Source organism: Clavelina lepadiformis, chromosome 3 (genome assembly GCF_947623445.1).
Source record: "Clavelina lepadiformis chromosome 3, kaClaLepa1.1, whole genome shotgun sequence".
NCBI classification, from domain to species: Eukaryota; Metazoa; Chordata; class Ascidiacea; order Aplousobranchia; family Clavelinidae; genus Clavelina; species Clavelina lepadiformis.
Window position 1 is genome coordinate 6781292 of NC_135242.1, and position 21740 is coordinate 6803031.

At 38.7% G+C, this 21740-nt stretch overlaps 1 protein-coding gene across 2 annotated transcripts in view; it reads right to left on the reverse strand.

Annotated features, from left to right (window-relative positions):
* Positions 1-21740, reverse strand: part of LOC143449119 (uncharacterized) — a 75431-nt gene that overhangs the window by 45401 nt on the left and 8290 nt on the right. For both annotated transcript variants that reach the window (XM_076949194.1, XM_076949195.1), the window contains exons 3-4: positions 15396-15902; positions 11-11311 (exon numbers count right to left, since the gene is read on the reverse strand). In XM_076949194.1, coding sequence (XP_076805309.1) covers positions 11-11311; positions 15396-15902 — 11808 coding nt within the window. The remainder of the gene's footprint in view (positions 1-10; positions 11312-15395; positions 15903-21740) is intronic.

The following is a 21740-nucleotide window of genomic DNA, read 5'->3' on the forward strand; positions in this document are numbered from 1 at the left end:
CATAAGGTACCCTTTTCCATAAAGTCATCCTGGTCCATGCAAATAAGATTTCCTTCAATATTACAGCATGTGGCATTTGGATGGCATGTATGATTGCTGTTGGTGCATTCATCTATATCACTACAAAAGGTACCATCTTCAGTGTATCCAGCATTGCACATACAAGTAAAACTTCCATCAGTATTCAAACAAGCGGCATTTGCATGGCATGTATGATTGCTGTTGGTGCATTCATCTATATCACTACAAACTGTGCCATCTCCAGAGTATCCAGCATTGCACATACAAGTAACATTTCCATCAGTATCCAAACAAGCGGCATTTGCATGGCATGTATGATTGCTGTTGGTGCATTCATCTATATCACTACAAACTGTGCCATCTCCAGAGTATCCAGCATTGCACATACAAGTAAAATTTCCATCAGTATTCAAACAAGCGGCATTTGCATGGCATGTATGATTGCTGTTGGTGCATTCATCTATATCACTACAAACTGTGCCATCTCCAGAGTATCCAACATTGCACATACAAGTAAAACTTCCATCAGTATTCAAACAAGCGGCATTTCCATGGCATGTATGATTGCTGTTGGTGCATTCATCTATATCACTACAAACTGTGCCATCTCCAGAGTATCCAGCATTGCACATACAAGTAAAATTTCCATCAGCATTCAAACAAGCGGCATTTGTATGGCATGTATGATTGCTGTTGGTGCATTCATCTATATCACTACAAACTGTGCCATCTCCAGAGTATCCAGCATTGCACATACAAGTAAAATTTCCATCAGTATTCAAACAAGCGGCATTTGCATGGCATGTATGATTGCTGTTGGTGCATTCATCTATATCACTACAAACTGTGCCATCTCCAGAGTATCCAGCATTGCACATACAAGTAAAATTTCCATCAGTATTCAAACAAGCGGCATTTGCATGGCATGTATGATTGCTGTTGGTGCATTCATCTATATCACTACAAACTGTGCCATCTCCAGAGTATCCAGCATTGCATATACAAGTAAAATTTCCATCAGTATTCAAACAAGCGGCATTTGCATGGCATGTATGATTGCTGTTGGTGCATTCATCTATATCACTACAAACTGTGCCATCTCCAGAGTATCCAGCATTGCACATACAAGTAAAATTTCCATCAGTATTCAAACAAACGGCATTTGCATGGCATGTATGATTGCTGTTGGTGCATTCATCTATATCACTACAAACTGTGCCATCTCCAGAGTATCCAGCATTGCACATACAAGTAAAATTTCCATCAATATTCAAACAAGAGGCATTTGCATGGCATGTATGATTGCTGTTGGTGCATTCATCTATATCACTACAAACTGTGCCATCTCCAGAGTATCCAGCTTTGCACATACAAGTAAAACTTCCATCAGTATTCAAACAAGCGGCATTTGCATGGCATGTATGATTGCTGTTGGTGCATTCATCTATATCACTACAAACTGTGCCATCTCCAGAGTATCCAGCATTGCACATACAAGTAAAATTTCCATCAGTATTCAAACAAGCGGCATTTGCATGGCATGTATGATTGCTGTTGGTGCATTCATCTATATCACTACAAACTGTGCCATCTCCAGAGTATCCAGCATTGCACATACAAGTAAAATTTCCATCAGTATTCAAACAAGCGGCATTTGCATGGCATGTATGATTGCTGTTGGTGCATTCATCTATATCATTACAAACTGTGCCATCTCCAGAGTATCCAGCATTGCACATACAAGTAAAATTTCCATCAGTATTCAAACAAGCGGCATTTGCATAGCATGTATGATTGCTGTTGGTGCATTCATCTATATCACTACAAACTGTGCCATCTCCAGAGTATCCAGCATTGCACATACAAGTAAAATTTCCATCAGTATTCAAACAAGCGGCATTTGCATGGCATGTATGATTGCTGTTGGTGCATTCATCTATATCACTACAAACTGTGCCATCTCCAGAGTATCCAGCATTGCACATACAAGTAAAATTTCCATCAGTATTCAAACAAGCGGCATTTGCATGGCATGTATGATTGCTGTTGGTGCATTCATCTATATCACTACAAACTGTGCCATCTCCAGAGTATCCAGCATTGCACATACAAGTAAAATTTCCATCAGTATTCAAACAAGCGGCATTTGCATGGCATGTATGATTGCTGTTGGTGCATTCATCTATATCACTACAAACTGTGCCATCTCCAGAGTATCCAGCATTGCACATACAAGTAAAACTTCCATCAGTATTCAAACAAGCGGCATTTGCATGGCATGTATGATTGCTGTTGGTGCATTCATCTATATCACTACAAACTGTGCCATCTCCAGAGTATCCAGCATTGCACATACAAGTAAAATTTCCTTCAGTATTCAAACAAGCGGCATTTGCATGGCATGTATGATTGCTGTTGGTGCATTCATCTATATCACTACAAACTATGCCATCTCCAGAGTATCCAGCATTGCACATACAAGTAAAATTTCCATCAGTATTCAAACAAGCGGCATTTGCATGGCATGTATGATTGCTGTTGGTGCATTCATCTATATCACTACAAACTGTGCCATCTCCAGAGTATCCAGCATTGCACATACAAGTAAAATTTCCATCAGTATTCAAACAAGCGGCATTTACATGGCATGTATGATTGCTGTTGGTGCATTCATCTATATCACTACAAACTGTGCCATCTCCAGAGTATCCAGCATTGCACATACAAGTAAAATTTCCATCAGTATTCAAACAAGCGGCATTTGCATGGCATGTATGATTGCTGTTGGTGCATTCATCTATATCACTACAAACTGTGCCATCTCCAGAGTATCCAGCATTGCACATACAAGTAAAATTTCCATCAGTATTCAAACAAGCGGCATTTGCATGGCATGTATGATTGCTGTTGGTGCATTCATCTATATCACTACAAACTGTGCCATCTCCAGAGTATCCAGCATTGCACATACAAGTAAAATTTCCATCAGTATTCAAACAAGCGGCATTTGCATGGCATGTATGATTGCTGTTGGTGCATTCATCTATATCACTACAAACTGTGCCATCTCCAGAGTATCCAGCATTGCACATACAAGTAAAATTTCCATCAGTATTCAAACAAGCGGCATTTGCATGGCATGTATGATTGCTGTTGGTGCATTCATCTATATCACTACAAACTGTGCCATCTCCAGAGTATCCAGCATTGCACATACAAGTAAAATTTCCATCAGTATTCAAACAAGCGGCATTTGCATGGCATGTATGATTGCTGTTGGTGCATTCATCTATATCACTACAAACTGTGCCATCTCCAGAGTATCCAGCATTGCACATACAAGTAAAATTTCCATCAGTATTCAAACAAGCGGCATTTGCATGGCATGTATGATTGCTGTTGGTGCATTCATCTATATCACTACAAACTGTGCCATCTCCAGAGTATCCAGCATTGCACATACAAGTAAAACTTCCATCAGTATTCAAACAAGCGGCATTTGCATGGCATGTATGATTGCTGTTGGTGCATTCATCTATATCACTACAAACTGTGCCATCTCCAGAGTATCCAGCATTGCACATACAAGTAAAATTTCCATCAGTATTCAAACAAGCGGCATTTGCATGGCATGTATGATTGCTGTTGGTGCATTCATCTATATCACTACAAACTGTGCCATCTCCAGAGTATCCAGCATTGCACATACAAGTAAAATTTCCATCAGTATTCAAACAAGCGGCATTTGCATGGCATGTATGATTGCTGTTGGTGCATTCATCTATATCACTACAAACTGTGCCATCTCCAGAGTATCCAGCATTGCACATACAAGTAAAACTTCCATCAGTATTCAAACAAGCGGCATTTGCATGGCATGTATGATTGCTGTTGGTGCATTCATCTATATCACTACAAACTGTGCCATCTCCAGAGTATCCAGCATTGCACATACAAGTAAAATTTCCATCAGTATTCAAACAAGCGGCATTTGCATGGCATGTATGATTGCTGTTGGTGCATTCATCTATATCACTACAAACTGTGCCATCTCCAGAGTATCCAGCATTGCACATACAAGTAAAATTTCCATCAGTATTCAAACAAGCTGCATTTGCATGGCATGTATGATTGCTGTTGGTGCATTCATCTATATCACTACAAACTGTGCCATCTCCAGAGTATCCAGCATTGCACATACAAGTAAAATTTCCATCAGTATTCAAACAAGCGGCATTTGCATGGCATGTATGATTGCTGTTGGTGCATTCATCTATATCACTACAAACTGTGCCATCTCCAGAGTATCCAGCATTGCACATACAAGTAAAACTTCCATCAGTATTCAAACAAGCGGCATTTGCATGGCATGTATGATTGCTGTTGGTGCATTCATCTATATCACTACAAACTGTGCCATCTCCAGAGTATCCAGCATTGCACATACAAGTAAAATTTCCATCAGTATTCAAACAAGCGGCATTTGCATGGCATGTATGATTGCTGTTGGTGCATTCATCTATATCACTACAAACTGTGCCATCTCCAGAGTATCCAGCATTGCACATACAAGTAAAATTTCCTTCAGCATTCAAACAAGCGGCATTTGCATGGCATGTATGATTGCTGTTGGTGCATTCATCTATATCACTACAAACTGTGCCATCTCCAGAGTATCCAGCATTGCACATACAAGTAAAACTTCCATCAGTATTCAAACAAGCGGCATTTGCATGGCATGTATGATTGCTGTTGGTGCATTCATCTATATCACTACAAACTGTGCCATCTCCAGAGTATCCAGCATTGCACATACAAGTAAAATTTCCATCAGTATTCAAACAAGCGGCATTTGCATGGCATGTATGATTGCTGTTGGTGCATTCATCTATATCACTACAAACTGTGCCATCTCCAGAGTATCCAGCATTGCACATACAAGTAAAATTTCCATCAGTATTCAAACAAGCGGCATTTGCATGGCATGTATGATTGCTGTTGGTGCATTCATCTATATCACTACAAACTGTGCCATCTCCAGAGTATCCAGCATTGCACATACAAGTAAAACTTCCATCAGTATTCAAACAAGCGGCATTTGCATGGCATGTATGATTGCTGTTGGTGCATTCATCTATATCACTACAAACTGTGCCATCTCCAGAGTATCCAGCATTGCACATACAAGTAAAATTTCCATCAGTATTCAAACAAGCGGCATTTGCATGGCATGTATGATTGCTGTTGGTGCATTCATCTATATCACTACAAACTGTGCCATCTCCAGAGTATCCAGCATTGCACATACAAGTAAAATTTCCATCAGTATTCAAACAAGCGGCATTTGCATGGCATGTATGATTGCTGTTGGTGCATTCATCTATATCACTACAAACTGTGCCATCTCCAGAGTATCCAACATTGCACATACAAGTAAAATTTCCATCAGTATTCAAACAAGCGGCATTTGCATGGCATGTATGATTGCTGTTGGTGCATTCATCTATATCACTACAAACTGTGCCATCTCCAGAGTATCCAACATTGCACATACAAGTAAAATTTCCATCAGTATTCAAACAAGCGGCATTTGCATGGCATGTATGATTGCTGTTGGTGCATTCATCTATATCACTACAAACTGTGCCATCTCCAGAGTATCCAGCATTGCACATACAAGTAAAATTTCCTTCAGCATTCAAACAAGCGGCATTTGCATGGCATGTATGATTGCTGTTGGTGCATTCATCTATATCACTACAAACTGTGCCATCTCCAGAGTATCCAGCATTGCACATACAAGTAAAACTTCCATCAGTATTCAAACAAGCGGCATTTGCATGGCATGTATGATTGCTGTTGGTGCATTCATCTATATCACTACAAACTGTGCCATCTCCAGAGTATCCAGCATTGCACATACAAGTAAAATTTCCATCAGTATTCAAACAAGCGGCATTTGCATGGCATGTATGATTGCTGTTGGTGCATTCATCTATATCACTACAAACGGTGCCATCTCCAGAGTATCCAGCATTGCACATACAAGTAAAATTTCCATCAGTATTCAAACAAGCGGCATTTGCATGGCATGTATGATTGCTGTTGGTGCATTCATCTATATCACTACAAACTCTGCCATCTCCAGAGTATCCAGCATTGCACATACAAGTAAAACTTCCATCAGTATTCAAACAAGCGGCATTTGCATGGCATGTATGATTGCTGTTGGTGCATTCATCTATATCACTACAAACTGTGCCATCTCCAGAGTATCCAGCATTGCACATACAAGTAAAATTTCCATCAGTATTCAAACAAGCGGCATTTGCATGGCATGTATGATTGCTGTTGGTGCATTCATCTATATCACTACAAACTGTGCCATCTCCAGAGTATCCAGCATTGCACATACAAGTAAAATTTCCATCAGTATTCAAACAAGCTGCATTTGCATGGCATGTATGATTGCTGTTGGTGCATTCATCTATATCACTACAAACTGTGCTATCTCCAGAGTATCCAGCATTGCACATACAAGTAAAATTTCCATCAGTATTCAAACAAGCGGCATTTGCATGGCATGTATGATTGCTGTTGGTGCATTCATCTATATCACTACAAACTGTGCCATCTCCAGAGTATCCAGCATTGCACATACAAGTAAAATTTCCATCAGTATTCAAACAAGCGGCATTTGCATGGCATGTATGATTGCTGTTGGTGCATTCATCTATATCACTACAAACTGTGCCATCTCCAGAGTATCCAGCATTGCACATACAAGTAAAACTTCCATCAGTATTCAAACAAGCGGCATTTGCATGGCATGTATGATTGCTGTTGGTGCATTCATCTATATCACTACAAACTGTGCCATCTCCAGAGTATCCAGCATTGCACATACAAGTAAAATTTCCTTCAGCATTCAAACAAGCGGCATTTGCATGGCATGTATGATTGCTGTTGGTGCATTCATCTATATCACTACAAACTGTGCCATCTCCAGAGTATCCAGCATTGCACATACAAGTAAAACTTCCATCAGTATTCAAACAAGCGGCATTTGCATGGCATGTATGATTGCTGTTGGTGCATTCATCTATATCACTACAAACTCTGCCATCTCCAGAGTATCCAGCATTGCACATACAAGTAAAATTTCCATCAGTATTCAAACAAGCGGCATTTGCATGGCATGTATGATTGCTGTTGGTGCATTCATCTATATCACTACAAACTGTGCCATCTCCAGAGTATCCAGCATTGCACATACAAGTAAAATTTCCATCAGTATTCAAACAAGCGGCATTTGCATGGCATGTATGATTGCTGTTGGTGCATTCATCTATATCACTACAAACTGTGCCATCTCCAGAGTATCCAGCATTGCACATACAAGTAAAACTTCCATCAGTATTCAAACAAGCGGCATTTGCATGGCATGTATGATTGCTGTTGGTGCATTCATCTATATCACTACAAACTGTGCCATCTCCAGAGTATCCAGCATTGCACATACAAGTAAAATTTCCATCAGTATTCAAACAAGCGGCATTTGCATGGCATGTATGATTGCTGTTGGTGCATTCATCTATATCACTACAAACTGTGCCATCTCCAGAGTATCCAGCATTGCACATACAAGTAAAACTTCCATCAGTATTCAAACAAGCGGCATTTGCATGGCATGTATGATTGCTGTTGGTGCATTCATCTATATCACTACAAACTGTGCCATCTCCAGAGTATCCAGCATTGCACATACAAGTAAAATTTCCTTCAGCATTCAAACAAGCGGCATTTGCATGGCATGTATGATTGCTGTTGGTGCATTCATCTATATCACTACAAACTGTGCCATCTCCAGAGTATCCAGCATTGCACATACAAGTAAAACTTCCATCAGTATTCAAACAAGCGGCATTTGCATGGCATGTATGATTGCTGTTGGTGCATTCATCTATATCACTACAAACTGTGCCATCTCCAGAGTATCCAGCATTGCACATACAAGTAAAATTTCCATCAGTATTCAAACAAGCGGCATTTGCATGGCATGTATGATTGCTGTTGGTGCATTCATCTATATCACTACAAACTGTGCCATCTCCAGAGTATCCAGCATTGCACATACAAGTAAAATTTCCATCAGTATTCAAACAAGCGGCATTTGCATGGCATGTATGATTGCTGTTGGTGCATTCATCTATATCACTACAAACTGTGCCATCTCCAGAGTATCCAGCATTGCACATACAAGTAAAACTTCCATCAGTATTCAAACAAGCGGCATTTGCATGGCATGTATGATTGCTGTTGGTGCATTCATCTATATCACTACAAACTGTGCCATCTCCAGAGTATCCAGCATTGCACATACAAGTAAAATTTCCATCAGTATTCAAACAAGCGGCATTTGCATGGCATGTATGATTGCTGTTGGTGCATTCATCTATATCACTACAAACTGTGCCATCTCCAGAGTATCCAACATTGCACATACAAGTAAAATTTCCATCAGTATTCAAACAAGCGGCATTTGCATGGCATGTATGATTGCTGTTGGTGCATTCATCTATATCACTACAAACTGTGCCATCTCCAGAGTATCCAGCATTGCACATACAAGTAAAACTTCCATCAGTATTCAAACAAGCGGCATTTGCATGGCATGTATGATTGCTGTTGGTGCATTCATCTATATCACTACAAACTGTGCCATCTCCAGAGTATCCAGCATTGCACATACAAGTAAAATTTCCTTCAGCATTCAAACAAGCGGCATTTGCATGGCATGTATGATTGCTGTTGGTGCATTCATCTATATCACTACAAACTGTGCCATCTCCAGAGTATCCAGCATTGCACATACAAGTAAAACTTCCATCAGTATTCAAACAAGCGGCATTTGCATGGCATGTATGATTGCTGTTGGTGCATTCATCTATATCACTACAAACTGTGCCATCTCCAGAGTATCCAGCATTGCACATACAAGTAAAATTTCCATCAGTATTCAAACAAGCGGCATTTGCATGGCATGTATGATTGCTGTTGGTGCATTCATCTATATCACTACAAACTGTGCCATCTCCAGAGTATCCAGCATTGCACATACAAGTAAAATTTCCATCAGTATTCAAACAAGCGGCATTTGCATGGCATGTATGATTGCTGTTGGTGCATTCATCTATATCACTACAAACTCTGCCATCTCCAGAGTATCCAGCATTGCACATACAAGTAAAACTTCCATCAGTATTCAAACAAGCGGCATTTGCATGGCATGTATGATTGCTGTTGGTGCATTCATCTATATCACTACAAACTGTGCCATCTCCAGAGTATCCAGCATTGCACATACAAGTAAAATTTCCATCAGTATTCAAACAAGCGGCATTTGCATGGCATGTATGATTGCTGTTGGTGCATTCATCTATATCACTACAAACTGTGCCATCTCCAGAGTATCCAGCATTGCACATACAAGTAAAATTTCCATCAGTATTCAAACAAGCTGCATTTGCATGGCATGTATGATTGCTGTTGGTGCATTCATCTATATCACTACAAACTATGCCATCTCCAGAGTATCCAGCATTGCACATACAAGTAAAATTTCCATCAGTATTCAAACAAGCGGCATTTGCATGGCATGTATGATTGCTGTTGGTGCATTCATCTATATCACTACAAACTGTGCCATCTCCAGAGTATCCAGCATTGCACATACAAGTAAAATTTCCATCAGTATTCAAACAAGCGGCATTTGCATGGCATGTATGATTGCTGTTGGTGCATTCATCTATATCACTACAAACTGTGCCATCTCCAGAGTATCCAGCATTGCACATACAAGTAAAATTTCCATCAGTATTCAAACAAGCGGCATTTGCATGGCATGTATGATTGCTGTTGGTGCATTCATCTATATCACTACAAACTGTGCCATCTCCAGAGTATCCAGCATTGCACATACAAGTAAAATTTCCATCAGTATTCAAACAAGCTGCATTTGCATGGCATGTATGATTGCTGTTGGTGCATTCATCTATATCACTACAAACTGTGCCATCTCCAGAGTATCCAGCATTGCACATACAAGTAAAACTTCCATCAGTATTCAAACAAGCGGCATTTGCATGGCATGTATGATTGCTGTTGGTGCATTCATCTATATCACTACAAACTGTGCCATCTCCAGAGTATCCAGCATTGCACATACAAGTAAAATTTCCATCAGTATTCATACAAGCGGCATTTGCATGGCATGTATGATTGCTGTTGGTGCATTCATCTATATCACTACAAACTGTGCCATCTCCAGAGTATCCAGCATTGCACATACAAGTAAAATTTCCATCAGTATTCAAACAAGCGGCATTTGCATGGCATGTATGATTGCTGTTGGTGCATTCATCTATATCACTACAAACTGTGCCATCTCCAGAGTATCCAGCATTGCACATACAAGTAAAACTTCCATCAGTATTCAAACAAGCTGCATTTGCATGGCATGTATGATTGCTGTTGGTGCATTCATCTATATCACTACAAACTGTGCCATCTCCAGAGTATCCAGCATTGCACATACAAGTAAAATTTCCATCAGTATTCATACAAGCGGCATTTGCATGGCATGTATGATTGCTGTTGGTGCATTCATCTATATCACTACAAACTGTGCCATCTCCAGAGTATCCAGCATTGCACATACAAGTAAAATTTCCATCAGTATTCAAACAAGCGGCATTTGCATGGCATGTATGATTGCTGTTGGTGCATTCATCTATATCACTACAAACTGTGCCATCTCCAGAGTATCCAGCATTGCACATACAAGTAAAATTTCCATCAGTATTCAAACAAGCGGCATTTGCATGGCATGTATGATTGCTGTTGGTGCATTCATCTATATCACTACAAACTGTGCCATCTCCAGAGTATCCAGCATTGCACATACAAGTAAAACTTCCATCAGTATTCAAACAAGCGGCATTTCCATGGCATGTATGATTGCTGTTGGTGCATTCATCTATATCACTACAAACTGTGCCATCTCCAGAGTATCCAGCATTGCACATACAAGTAAAATTTCCATCAGTATTCAAACAAGCGGCATTTGCATGGCATGTATGATTGCTGTTGGTGCATTCATCTATATCACTACAAACTGTGCCATCTCCAGAGTATCCAGCATTGCACATACAAGTAAAATTTCCATCAGTATTCAAACAAGCGGCATTTGCATGGCATGTATGATTGTTGTTGGTGCATTCGTTTTGATCTAAATACATAGTAAAATTAATTTCAAGTTGCAAACTTTGGTTATTATGATTTAATATAGTTTGAAGTTCAGGGTATTTGTACCTGGAGACTTGGTGAGATTGTATTTTGATTCAGCTAGCCTATATTATTTAGTTGCTTCCATGATGCCCAGAATGTGCGTTAACCCTGCAGATTTGTTTATGGGTGTGGAAAGTTTACAGGCAATGCGAAAAAAAGAAATACAACTCCTTCTATTAGAAGAATGCATATGGAGTATTTTGGTTGCCACTTAAGTGATCAGGACAAGAACACGGCCCCGCATAAAATATGTATGCAACGTTCCAACGATTTGCATAATTGGGTTAGAAAAGATCACCATCTATACCATTCGCAGTCCCAATTGTTTGGTGATAGCCCAAGGACTACTACTACGATTGCTATTTTTGTATTACTGTACTAAAATAAAAGGTTATTCATTCAAACGAAGACCCGTTCCTCATGATGAATTAATCCTTCTAAAGCATCAGGAGGGCCTTGATTCCATCGATTTTAGTGCTAATGATTCACTTGATTTGGGGCAGAAGAAAAACCCATCAAGTTTTCTCAAGAACATCTAAATGACCTGATTGGAGATTGTTTCTTTCTAAGCAAAAGCTGAGCTTCTTGAGTCAAGATTAAAAGAACAAAACTTAGCGAAATGCGACGTTAGGGTGAGTTACTTCAGAAAACGAAGTCGAAACTTATCTGCAGTATTCAAAGTTGATGGACCTCCGCAGAGGTTTTTAATGCAGATGCAGAGCTATGAAGTGTGTGGGTGTCTGCGAAATCATCACGAGAAGATGAAGCGGGCGGCGCGTCATCAGAAGGTCCAGAAGAAGACGGTTGGTCACGAGAACGTCGAGGCAAAGGCGACGGTTGAGTTTGCTGTGGATGTGCAACTGGTGCTTGATGTTGGTGTCGCCAAGCGCAAATACGGGATACAAGGGATCTGGCATACAGCAAATGGTGCGGAGTTGATCGGATAAACCCGATGTTGTGGAAGAGAGCCCACATCATGACAAGGAGTTGCAGGATGAATATAAGGGCTGAGAGAATTGGATTCGTAATCTGCGACAGTGCAAGGAGTAACGTTTGTTTTGCGGCGTGTGCGAATGTTTCTGCGACGTAGGAGCCGTTGATCGCAGTTTCATCAGTTGTAGTAAGACTTGTTATGACATGTCGCATTTGCTCCTTAAGAAGGTTGGCTTCAGACATAGAGCTGAGCAGCGATTGAAGATCAGTAAACGAGTCAGAGTCAGGTAGCTCGTTGAGAATTTTCTCGTAGTCAGGTGCATTGTAGTTGATGTGTATAGGCGACAAAAGCAAGTTGAGTTGATGCACCTGCATATGTTCGTGCGATAAAGTATAGTTGTGATACAGGACGATGCGTCCCAGAACTCGGAAGACAAAGGTTCTTGCTGGTCGATACGATTCCAGCAGATGTACTCCCGGTAAGACAATGTTGTCGGAAATGAGTTGACCGTATTGACTGTGGCCGTTTTGATCGCGATATTTGATGAGAGGACGTTGGCTAAATGCGTTTCGGTACGCAAGTGACGGTAAGACGGTACCGTTGATAGAATGACATGCTGCTCTGGACATAAAATCTCCAAGGCTGGAACCTATGGTTTGATGTCCAAGAGTAGTAGAGAGTATCTCAGTAGGGAAGATCTTCCCAACTGTTTTGTAGAGTGTGCCAATCAGCTTCGTGAGTTGACAATGTAGGAACTTGTTCTCTTCGTTGAAAGTGGTGAGATCTTCGGAAATAAGATCGTCCTGTTGAGTGTCAAAGGTTGCAAGAAGTCGCGAGAATTGAGAGTGTGGCGTTTGAGAAGATACACGCCTTGGCAGGTTAGGACGGAAAAGAGCGAGTCTGTCGAGCTCTGTACATTGGTGGTAGCGAAAGATAAAGTTGTTGTCGTCGCAGTGAATATGATTGCCATAGCAGCTTTTCGCACGTGTGGAGCATGTCCTCCAGTGATGTACCGAGATCCCGAGGTCAGGTAAGGAAACTCTATATAAAGACGTAGAGTTGTAATGGAGTAGCATCTTATGCGACCCAAGAGGCTTGGTTGGAGGGCAGTTGATATGCGAAGGTACTCGCCATATAAACATACGATTGCCCGTTAAGCAGTATCCTCGCTCGATTGAGCACGATGCAAGCGATCCAAGAGACGACGTCATTGTGTCCGTGACGTAATCGTAGTAAATGGTAGTGTGAAACAAGAAGTTGTTGGTTACTGTCCCAGAAGCTGAAGTCGGCCAGACAAACTTATAATGGACAGCATTGCGTGTGGAGTACGCAGCAGGGTTAGACAGAATGAGTGGGCCATGTGATGAAACTTTGGTTTCATTCCAAGACGAACATTCTTGATTGTAAGGTGGGTGTGCGTCAAAGGTATTGGCCGATTTTTGATAACTCCCAAAAAAGAAGTAAATAGTGCTCCAGGACGTAATCTGTGAAGTGCAAACTGTTGCAGGAATCTTCTGGAGATGAAGATCTGGAGCAAACACGGTAGCAGAGCAGTTGTGTATGGAGAAGGGTGTTTGCTTTTGACAATGTATGTCGTCATCAAAGGTATATAACCCAAGAGAATGCGAACGTTGACATAATAAAAATTGCTGTGAGTCCAGATGAAGATTCACCTGAGCGGCTGATGTAAACAAAAAGAAACACGTAAGCAGCAAACAAAGGAACATGTTGTGTTTGTAATCAGAGAAACGTTTCGGTGGAATGATTTTGCAACCAGTCCAAGAAGTCCTGAATGTGGCAAAAGAGGTTGTAGCGTCGTCATCATCGTCGTCTTCGTCATCTCCGTCAGAAACTGAACTACTTTGAGCTGGAGCCATTGCTGTCAATGTTGTTAAAGCAACTTGTTTACAAGAATAAAGTTAGCAGTACCAGCCACATTGAAACACGTCGGATGTTTTCACCAGAATGAAGAACTGGCAGTAACGGCCACGAGGATTGAATCACGTCGGGGTCACCAAAATGCAGAGGCTGATGATGCAGATGATTTGTTAGTGAAGAATTGTTTCAGAGTTTGAGGTAAGTCCACATAGCAGATGAGTGGCGACTTTTTAATGACTCCTCAAAAAGAAGTTTAAAATGTGTGCTTCTACACATTGGTAACGATAAAAGTTTCATCCCCATTGTACACTCTATTCCCTTGAAAGAATCTTAGGAGAGCATTTAAATTGTATTAAATGCAACTCATTACAACGACTACCAGTGGGGCATCTGTGGAGACCTTAAAGTAATTATTATATTGATGGGAATGCAAGGAGGGTTAACTACGCACTGCTGCTTCTTATGTTTATGGGACAGTCGTGCCACCGCTGAACACTGTGATAGTTTTTCTTCATATTTAGGTTATGTTTAAAAGTTCAAGTTAAATAAACTAATCTCATTCTGTATCAACCAAAACAAAATTTGCAAAATAAAATTTTGAAAACTTTAACTTTCTGACCCCGCTCATGAGCCACAAAGTTTTCTCTTAAAACAATCGCTAAATTTTGGAATTCCTCCAAACCGGAAATGTTGGAAAACTTACATTTATAGCGCTGTAACAAATTTAAAACATTTTTGTTAAATATACTTCTAAATGTGACATCAGTAAACATTTTTTTTCTGTCGTATTTAGTTATAAAAGCAGGATTGTACTTTATCGATTATGTACAAAATCGATAAATATATACGTCATGTTATATTCAGGTTTGTGATATTTGGTGAAACTATTCGGGTTTGGGTTCGTATCAGCCCATCCCTAATAAATACTATTGTGTACAAATAACACTATGTAAAGTAACAGTAACACCGTGTACGAATTGTCACACATGCCCATAACTTGGGTGTTACATACATTCAATAATAGTAGATGATGATATACGGTGGCAAAGAACTTAGTTATCGACTATTGTAGGATAGCTTAGCACCAAAATAACGAATAAGTTATACATTGTCTAAAACCTAGAATATTGAACACCTTTGGCACTGTATGTTAAGGAAATTAAAAACATAAAATGTGTTGGTTCACCTTCAACTGTAGTTAAAACAATTTTACCAGTTGTCACTTCCATCTCTGTTGCAGTACTCGCTTCAGTTGCCACCTCCGTTGCTATGCTTGCTTCCGTCGTCACCTCCATTGTTGTACTTGCTTCGGTTGTCACCTCCGTTGCTGTGCTTGCTTTGGTTGTCACCTCCGTTGCTGTGCTTGCTTCGGTTGTCACCTCCGTTGCTGTGCTTGCTTCTGTTGTCACCTCCGTTGCTGTGCTTGCTTCGGTTGTCATCTCCGTTGCTGTGCTTGCTTCTGTTGTCACCTCCGTTGCTGTGCTTGCTTCTGTTATCACCTCCGTTGCTGTGCTTGCTTCGGTTGTCACCTCCGTTGCTGTGCTCGCTTCTGTTGTCACCTCCGTTGCTGTGCTTGCTTCGGTTGTCACCTCCGTTGCTGTGCTTGCTTCCGTCGTCACCTCTGTTGTTGTACTTGCTTCTGTTGTCACCTCTATTGTTGTAGTTGCCTCGATTGCCATCTCCGTCATTGCACTTGCTTCGGTTACTGCTTCCTTTACATCTATTAAATGCAAATGGTATAAAAGATCTTATTTAATGGGCTTAAATCAGTGGTTCTCAAACTTTTTCAGCTTGTGGCACACTTACTACAACAACAAAGTTACTTTGAAAAATTTTTTAATACTTTAACTTTAAAATACTTTTCCAGGTTTAATATTTAGGATTACTTCAATTTATTGCTATGTAACTGAGTCCTGAATAAATAAACAAAGTGTTTAATGCACTTCAATATCTAACCATTTCTAAAGAGTTTAATCTTATATCATATTAATCAGACTAAATACAAATTGCTTCCCTGTTAACCAAACTCAGCACGCAAGTCAAAATGGTGGAAGTCTTGTTTAAAAATACATTATTACATAACAATCCAAAACAATTATAACGTGACAATCACTCTTACTACATGGGCAAGGAAAATACAATAATTTTATCAATTATCTAATGGATATTGCGAACTCAAGTTTCGCATGCAAGCCTGTTTGTAATACCAATAGCTTATTTTTCAATAAGTTCCGCGGCACACCTGACAATCTCTCACAGCACACAGTTTGAGAAACACTGGCTTAAATAGTAAAATATGAAACATGGTGTCGATTAGAAACTTACATAATAGATAATTCAAGGAAGTTATGTTTTTAGGAGCATATGTTGTATATTAGCAACATAATGATTTCGCCTGTATTGCAATAGCGGAGAAACATTGCGGAAAGGTGTTGACTGTTGGTTGAACTTTTTATAACTGCTCAAAGTAAATTTGGCCAATTGGTTAAAATATTTATGACACGGCAAACAGTTTCTTTGCCAAATTGTTATATAATGCTTTTTGTAACCATGTAATTCATGTAACCTTAAGTCAAAATATCTAAAATCCAAAACCTTCAACTCCGGTCCATCAAGAATTCTACGGCAAGAAAGCATTGCGTGAAATTTTGGCTTTCAAACGTAACAATTGGGTAGTGAGAAAACAAAAGCCAACTTAACAGACGTTAGTATAGGAGAGCTACTATACCCAACAGCCATGTTTTTAGTCAAAAAGTTGATTTAGAAGAAACAAACTAGCCTTATTTTTGTAGGGGTATAAAATGTTTCTAAAATATAACTTTTTATACCACGAAAATTTCTTTGCCTGACCAAAATTTTACCCAGCCTTGCACACAACTCTTGTGTAAGTTTTTCTGCTCAAACACACCACCTAACCTAATTTTTATATTTCGCACGTCGGTATGACGATAGCATTTTCCAGAGCTACAATTTTTTTTTCATCACGGATATTTTCACCGTGAGGTCTTTCTTATAGTAAAGCATGTTTGTTTTTGTCACAAATCGTTTTGCTATGCTATGGTAACGATAAACCTTTCATCCCCATTGTACACTCTATTCACTTGAAAGAATCTTAGGAGAGCATTTAAATTGTATTAAATGCAACTCATTACAACGACTACCAGTGGGGCATCTGTGGAGACCTTAAAGTAATTAGTATATTGATGGGAATGCAAGGAGGGTTAACTACGCACTGCTGCTTCTTATGTTTATGGGACAGTCGTGCCACCGCTGAACATTATGATAGTTTTTCTTCATATTTAGGTTATGTTTAAAAGTTCAAGTAAAATAGACTAATCTCATTCTGTATCAACCAAAACAAAATTTGCAAAATAAAATTTTGAAAACTTTAAATTTCTGACCCCGCTCATGAGCCACAAAGTTTTCTCTTAAAACAATCGCTAAATTATGGAATTCCCCCAAACCGGATATGTTGAAAAACTTAGATTTATAGCGCTGTGAGAAATTTAAAACATTTTTGTTAAATATACTTCTAAATGTGACATCAGTAAACATCTTTTTTTCTGTCGTATTTAGTTATAAAAGCAGGATTGGTCTATAATAAAAATTGCACATTTTATAGCCAGAATACCAGATTTTGTTCAACATAAACGTATGATTCTGAAGTCCTATTTGTTACTTTGATAATACTGAAAAATTGTATGTACAGCACACGATGAACATAAAAACACAGGGTGACAAAACTTTTGCCACAAACCTAACCAGACAACATAATATAGTGTATTTTACAGGAAAGTGTCGCGTGGACGAATATTCGGGCTTGTGTGAATCCGAATATCATAGTGAATCGAGTGCACAAATCACGAGTGAATCCCGAATATATTTATATCAGCAACCAAATGATAAAATTTCATCAAAAAGTTACCAAATATTGCTTGTAACGTGACACATGAAATCCTTAAGTAAATAACCTTCAGTAAGAACTGTTGACACTAGTTTAGCTTAGCCAGGAAAATATATCACCATTTTTTAACAAAGTCGAGAAATTTGTAAGCATTATTGTATTCGAGTTCGTCATTGTTAGTATTTGTGTTGGCCCGAATTTTCCACAAAGGCGATATTCGGCAAATCTATTTGGGGTTGGGTTCATATTGGCCCATCACTAGTATTTTAAAGTGGGAATGGTGACCTCAATTTTGTTGTCGAAAACTTTTCAACTTCCGTCTACTGCTTGCAGAAAATTCTCTCTTTGTTGAGGATTTTTAGTTGATATATTTGGGTGGGTTAGCCTATCATTACCTTCACTTCTCTTTCTGCAGCATCAATCACAACTTTTACCAAGCAAACAAAACATCACAGACTAGACGGACTGATATGAAAGAACCTCATTCTGCCACTATACTTTGCCCAGCTATTCGTGCATCGAACCTTGGCAATAAAAATAAACCATAAATCTGACTCAATGAATTCTGCACCAGTTGTGGTATCCCTTAATCTTTTTTTTGTAACAGGTGATCTTCTACTGAACTCATTCAGCTTTTGCAAAGAAACGAGCTGACTAGCTATATCTTTTGTTCCATGCCATGTCAGCCTAAATCTGTCTTACCAAATCGTAAGCGCAAACAACTGAACTCAGCCTGAGTATTAAGGTACGTAATCATTTTTGGATGAAAATTAAGTAGTGTACAAGAACAAGTGTACAAGTTGTTATGATATCATAGACGCAAAATTCAACTGGTGACCTTATAAATGATGAGAAATGTGGCTAAGTATTCATAATTAAACATATAAATGTTGCTTTCAAATTTATAACGAAAAAAAGAAACATTAACTTTATGTGCATACAATTATATAAATCCATAAGATACTGATTGCATACAAATATAAAATTTATTTTCAATAACAGTTAGCTATTTTTATACTAGCTTTGAAGCCTTTGTTTACCAATATCGCAAATAAATCAACTGTGCAAAATTATACTGGCCTAATAAGCAGCACAGAAAGAGCAACCTAATGAATAGCAACAGGCTTTCAAATTATTAGATTAAATAAACGAAACCTTCTGTTAAAAACGTTACTCGAATATTTCCTTTTTGCCCTTGGTTATGTCTGCACATTGACATCATGTGTTTGTTCAATCACTAAATACTTTCCCTGGTGCACAATCATTTGTATGACGTAATAAAGCCCACAAGTAGCAGCATTGCCAAGACAAGTTTAGCGTAACTGCATTCGATGTTATCCAATAAAATTAATAAAACAAATTTGTCTCTTGTCTGTTAACTCAGTCAACTTTACTGTTTAATTTTCACATCAGATAGTTGCCAGTGCAAAACCAAACATAAAAAAAGGTTTGGCACGTGAGTTGTTGATATATTGACATTATTCATAAACTGGCACACTGCATACGAAAGGTTGCCGACCCCTGCAGTACGTTGTTTTGTAGGCCTATTTACTTGTTTTATCCAAAGTTGACCCAGTAATGTGTTCCTTTCCGCAAAATGTCTATAATAAGACGTCTGTGAAGAAAATCATAATAATACAACACGGTTTCATACAAAAAATGACCCTACATAAATAATAAACAATAAAATTTATCTTCTTAAAATTCTATTATTATGTTAGAAAATATAATATTATTATATATAGTCAAGTGGGGCAAAAAAATGCAAAATTGACAAACTTTTGATTTTCTCGCTAAAAAATGGGCCAAAAAGTCAAGTTTTACCCTCTATTGATCAATATTAATATTCCATTGATGTATCCAAAAAATTGGAGCATTATGTTTATTCTTTTTATTTTTATCGAATATTTTGTGTTGTTTTTTCCCCCCAGTGTTTGGGGCAATAAAAACCATGCACTGGGTAAAAAAAACAATCACTTTCGACAGCAAATTTTGTTTATTAAAAGCAACACAAAGCAGAAGAAATAGCAATATATACAGATGAGGATGAAACTGTAATATCTTGTTCAAACAAACAAAGAAGTTTATGCATTATGAAGTCCATATTTGCTTAGGAACACAAATTTTTCTTTCACTTTCTCTTCTTCGGCAAAACCAAAATATGATTTTGCACGTCCGACAGAAGTTAACACTGCGGTTGAAGGACCCCAAAAACAATTTTCAACGTTGACTATATCTATGTCCTCCTTTATTTGCCAGTCCCAATACACTGCATCTTCTGAAGTTGATTTCTTGTCGCAAAACTTAAATTCAGCTTGCTCAATTTTTCCATCAACCTCGTCTCTGAAGACCTTCAGAAGTTTTCCCCAATAATATGTTTTTGGCTTCTCCCAAAACACTGCAAAGTACTTTCCAACTTGCTTTTTGTTTATTTCCAATTTAATTGTTCTCTTTTCTTTCTTCTGTTCATTTACACTTTCTTCAGTTACATCTCTTCTCTCTTCCTCTACATCTTCCATTCTAACAACAGTGTCTTCTCTTGTTTCGTCATTCATTTCTTCAGATTCATCGTCAGACTCTTCTACCATCTCATCCTCTGTATCTACTCTCCTCATGTCTTCATCCATTTGTCTTTGAACTTCTCGCTCCATCCTTCTTTCTATTTCTTCCTCCTCCTCCAGTTCTAGTGAATTTATTTCTTCATCTTCGTCTGCGTTCCTTTTCCTTCTCCCAGCTTTTCTCTTTTTTGCAATTGTTCCATTTGCTTCAAAGTTTTCAACTTGCTCGTTAAATTCTTCATTTGTTAAAATGCTTCCATTCATCTTCACTCTTTTTCTTTTTTTCTTCTTGTCATTTGTTTGTCGTCCCCTTGATTTTAACACACTTTCTATCGAAACCGATTCATCTTTTGACACAAGCCGTATTTCATACTTCATCCCTTCGGGAGCGTGAAGTTGCAACTCATTGATGATGTCCTTTGTTGTTCTGATCCGTGATTTTACTGTGGTGCTCGTCGACGGTGTGGAAACAGCTTAAATGTTGCAGATTGATGAGGTGGATGGCATTTCTTCCACATTACTTGACCATTCAGTTTCCTGTGGACTGGTCTTTTCCAAAATTGGATTGCCTTCTTCATCTTTTGGAGAAACACAATGCTACCAGGACTGGTTAAACTAACACTGAACAGAGACTTCTAAAACTGGTAAATGCTTACAAGAAGGTTAAGCTTTTGAATGGCTATTTGGCAGGAGTTCAACAAAGTGGAATGGTACATAAATCAATTAACTACAAAGAACAACACAAAATGATTGGAGAGTGAAACTTCACGCTTAACTTCACTCGCTTAACTTAATTTCAAAAGAATCATCAGTACATTAGGAATAGGATTAATGTATTTACTAGAGATCAGGAAACTGAGACAATGCAAGTAAAACATTAAAATGCTAGTTTAATTCCTTATAGCAACCAAAATCGTTTTAAAATGAAAGTTATTAAAGATGGGGTAAAACAAAACAAGCACAGGGAAAATAAAAACAACTGTTTTTTTTGCCCCAACACATTGTGTAGTTTTGGGGTAAAAAAAGACAACATAAAATAGAATGAAAGGTTAACAGCAATCAAAATTGAAGTACTGGAGTACAATCATACTAAAAT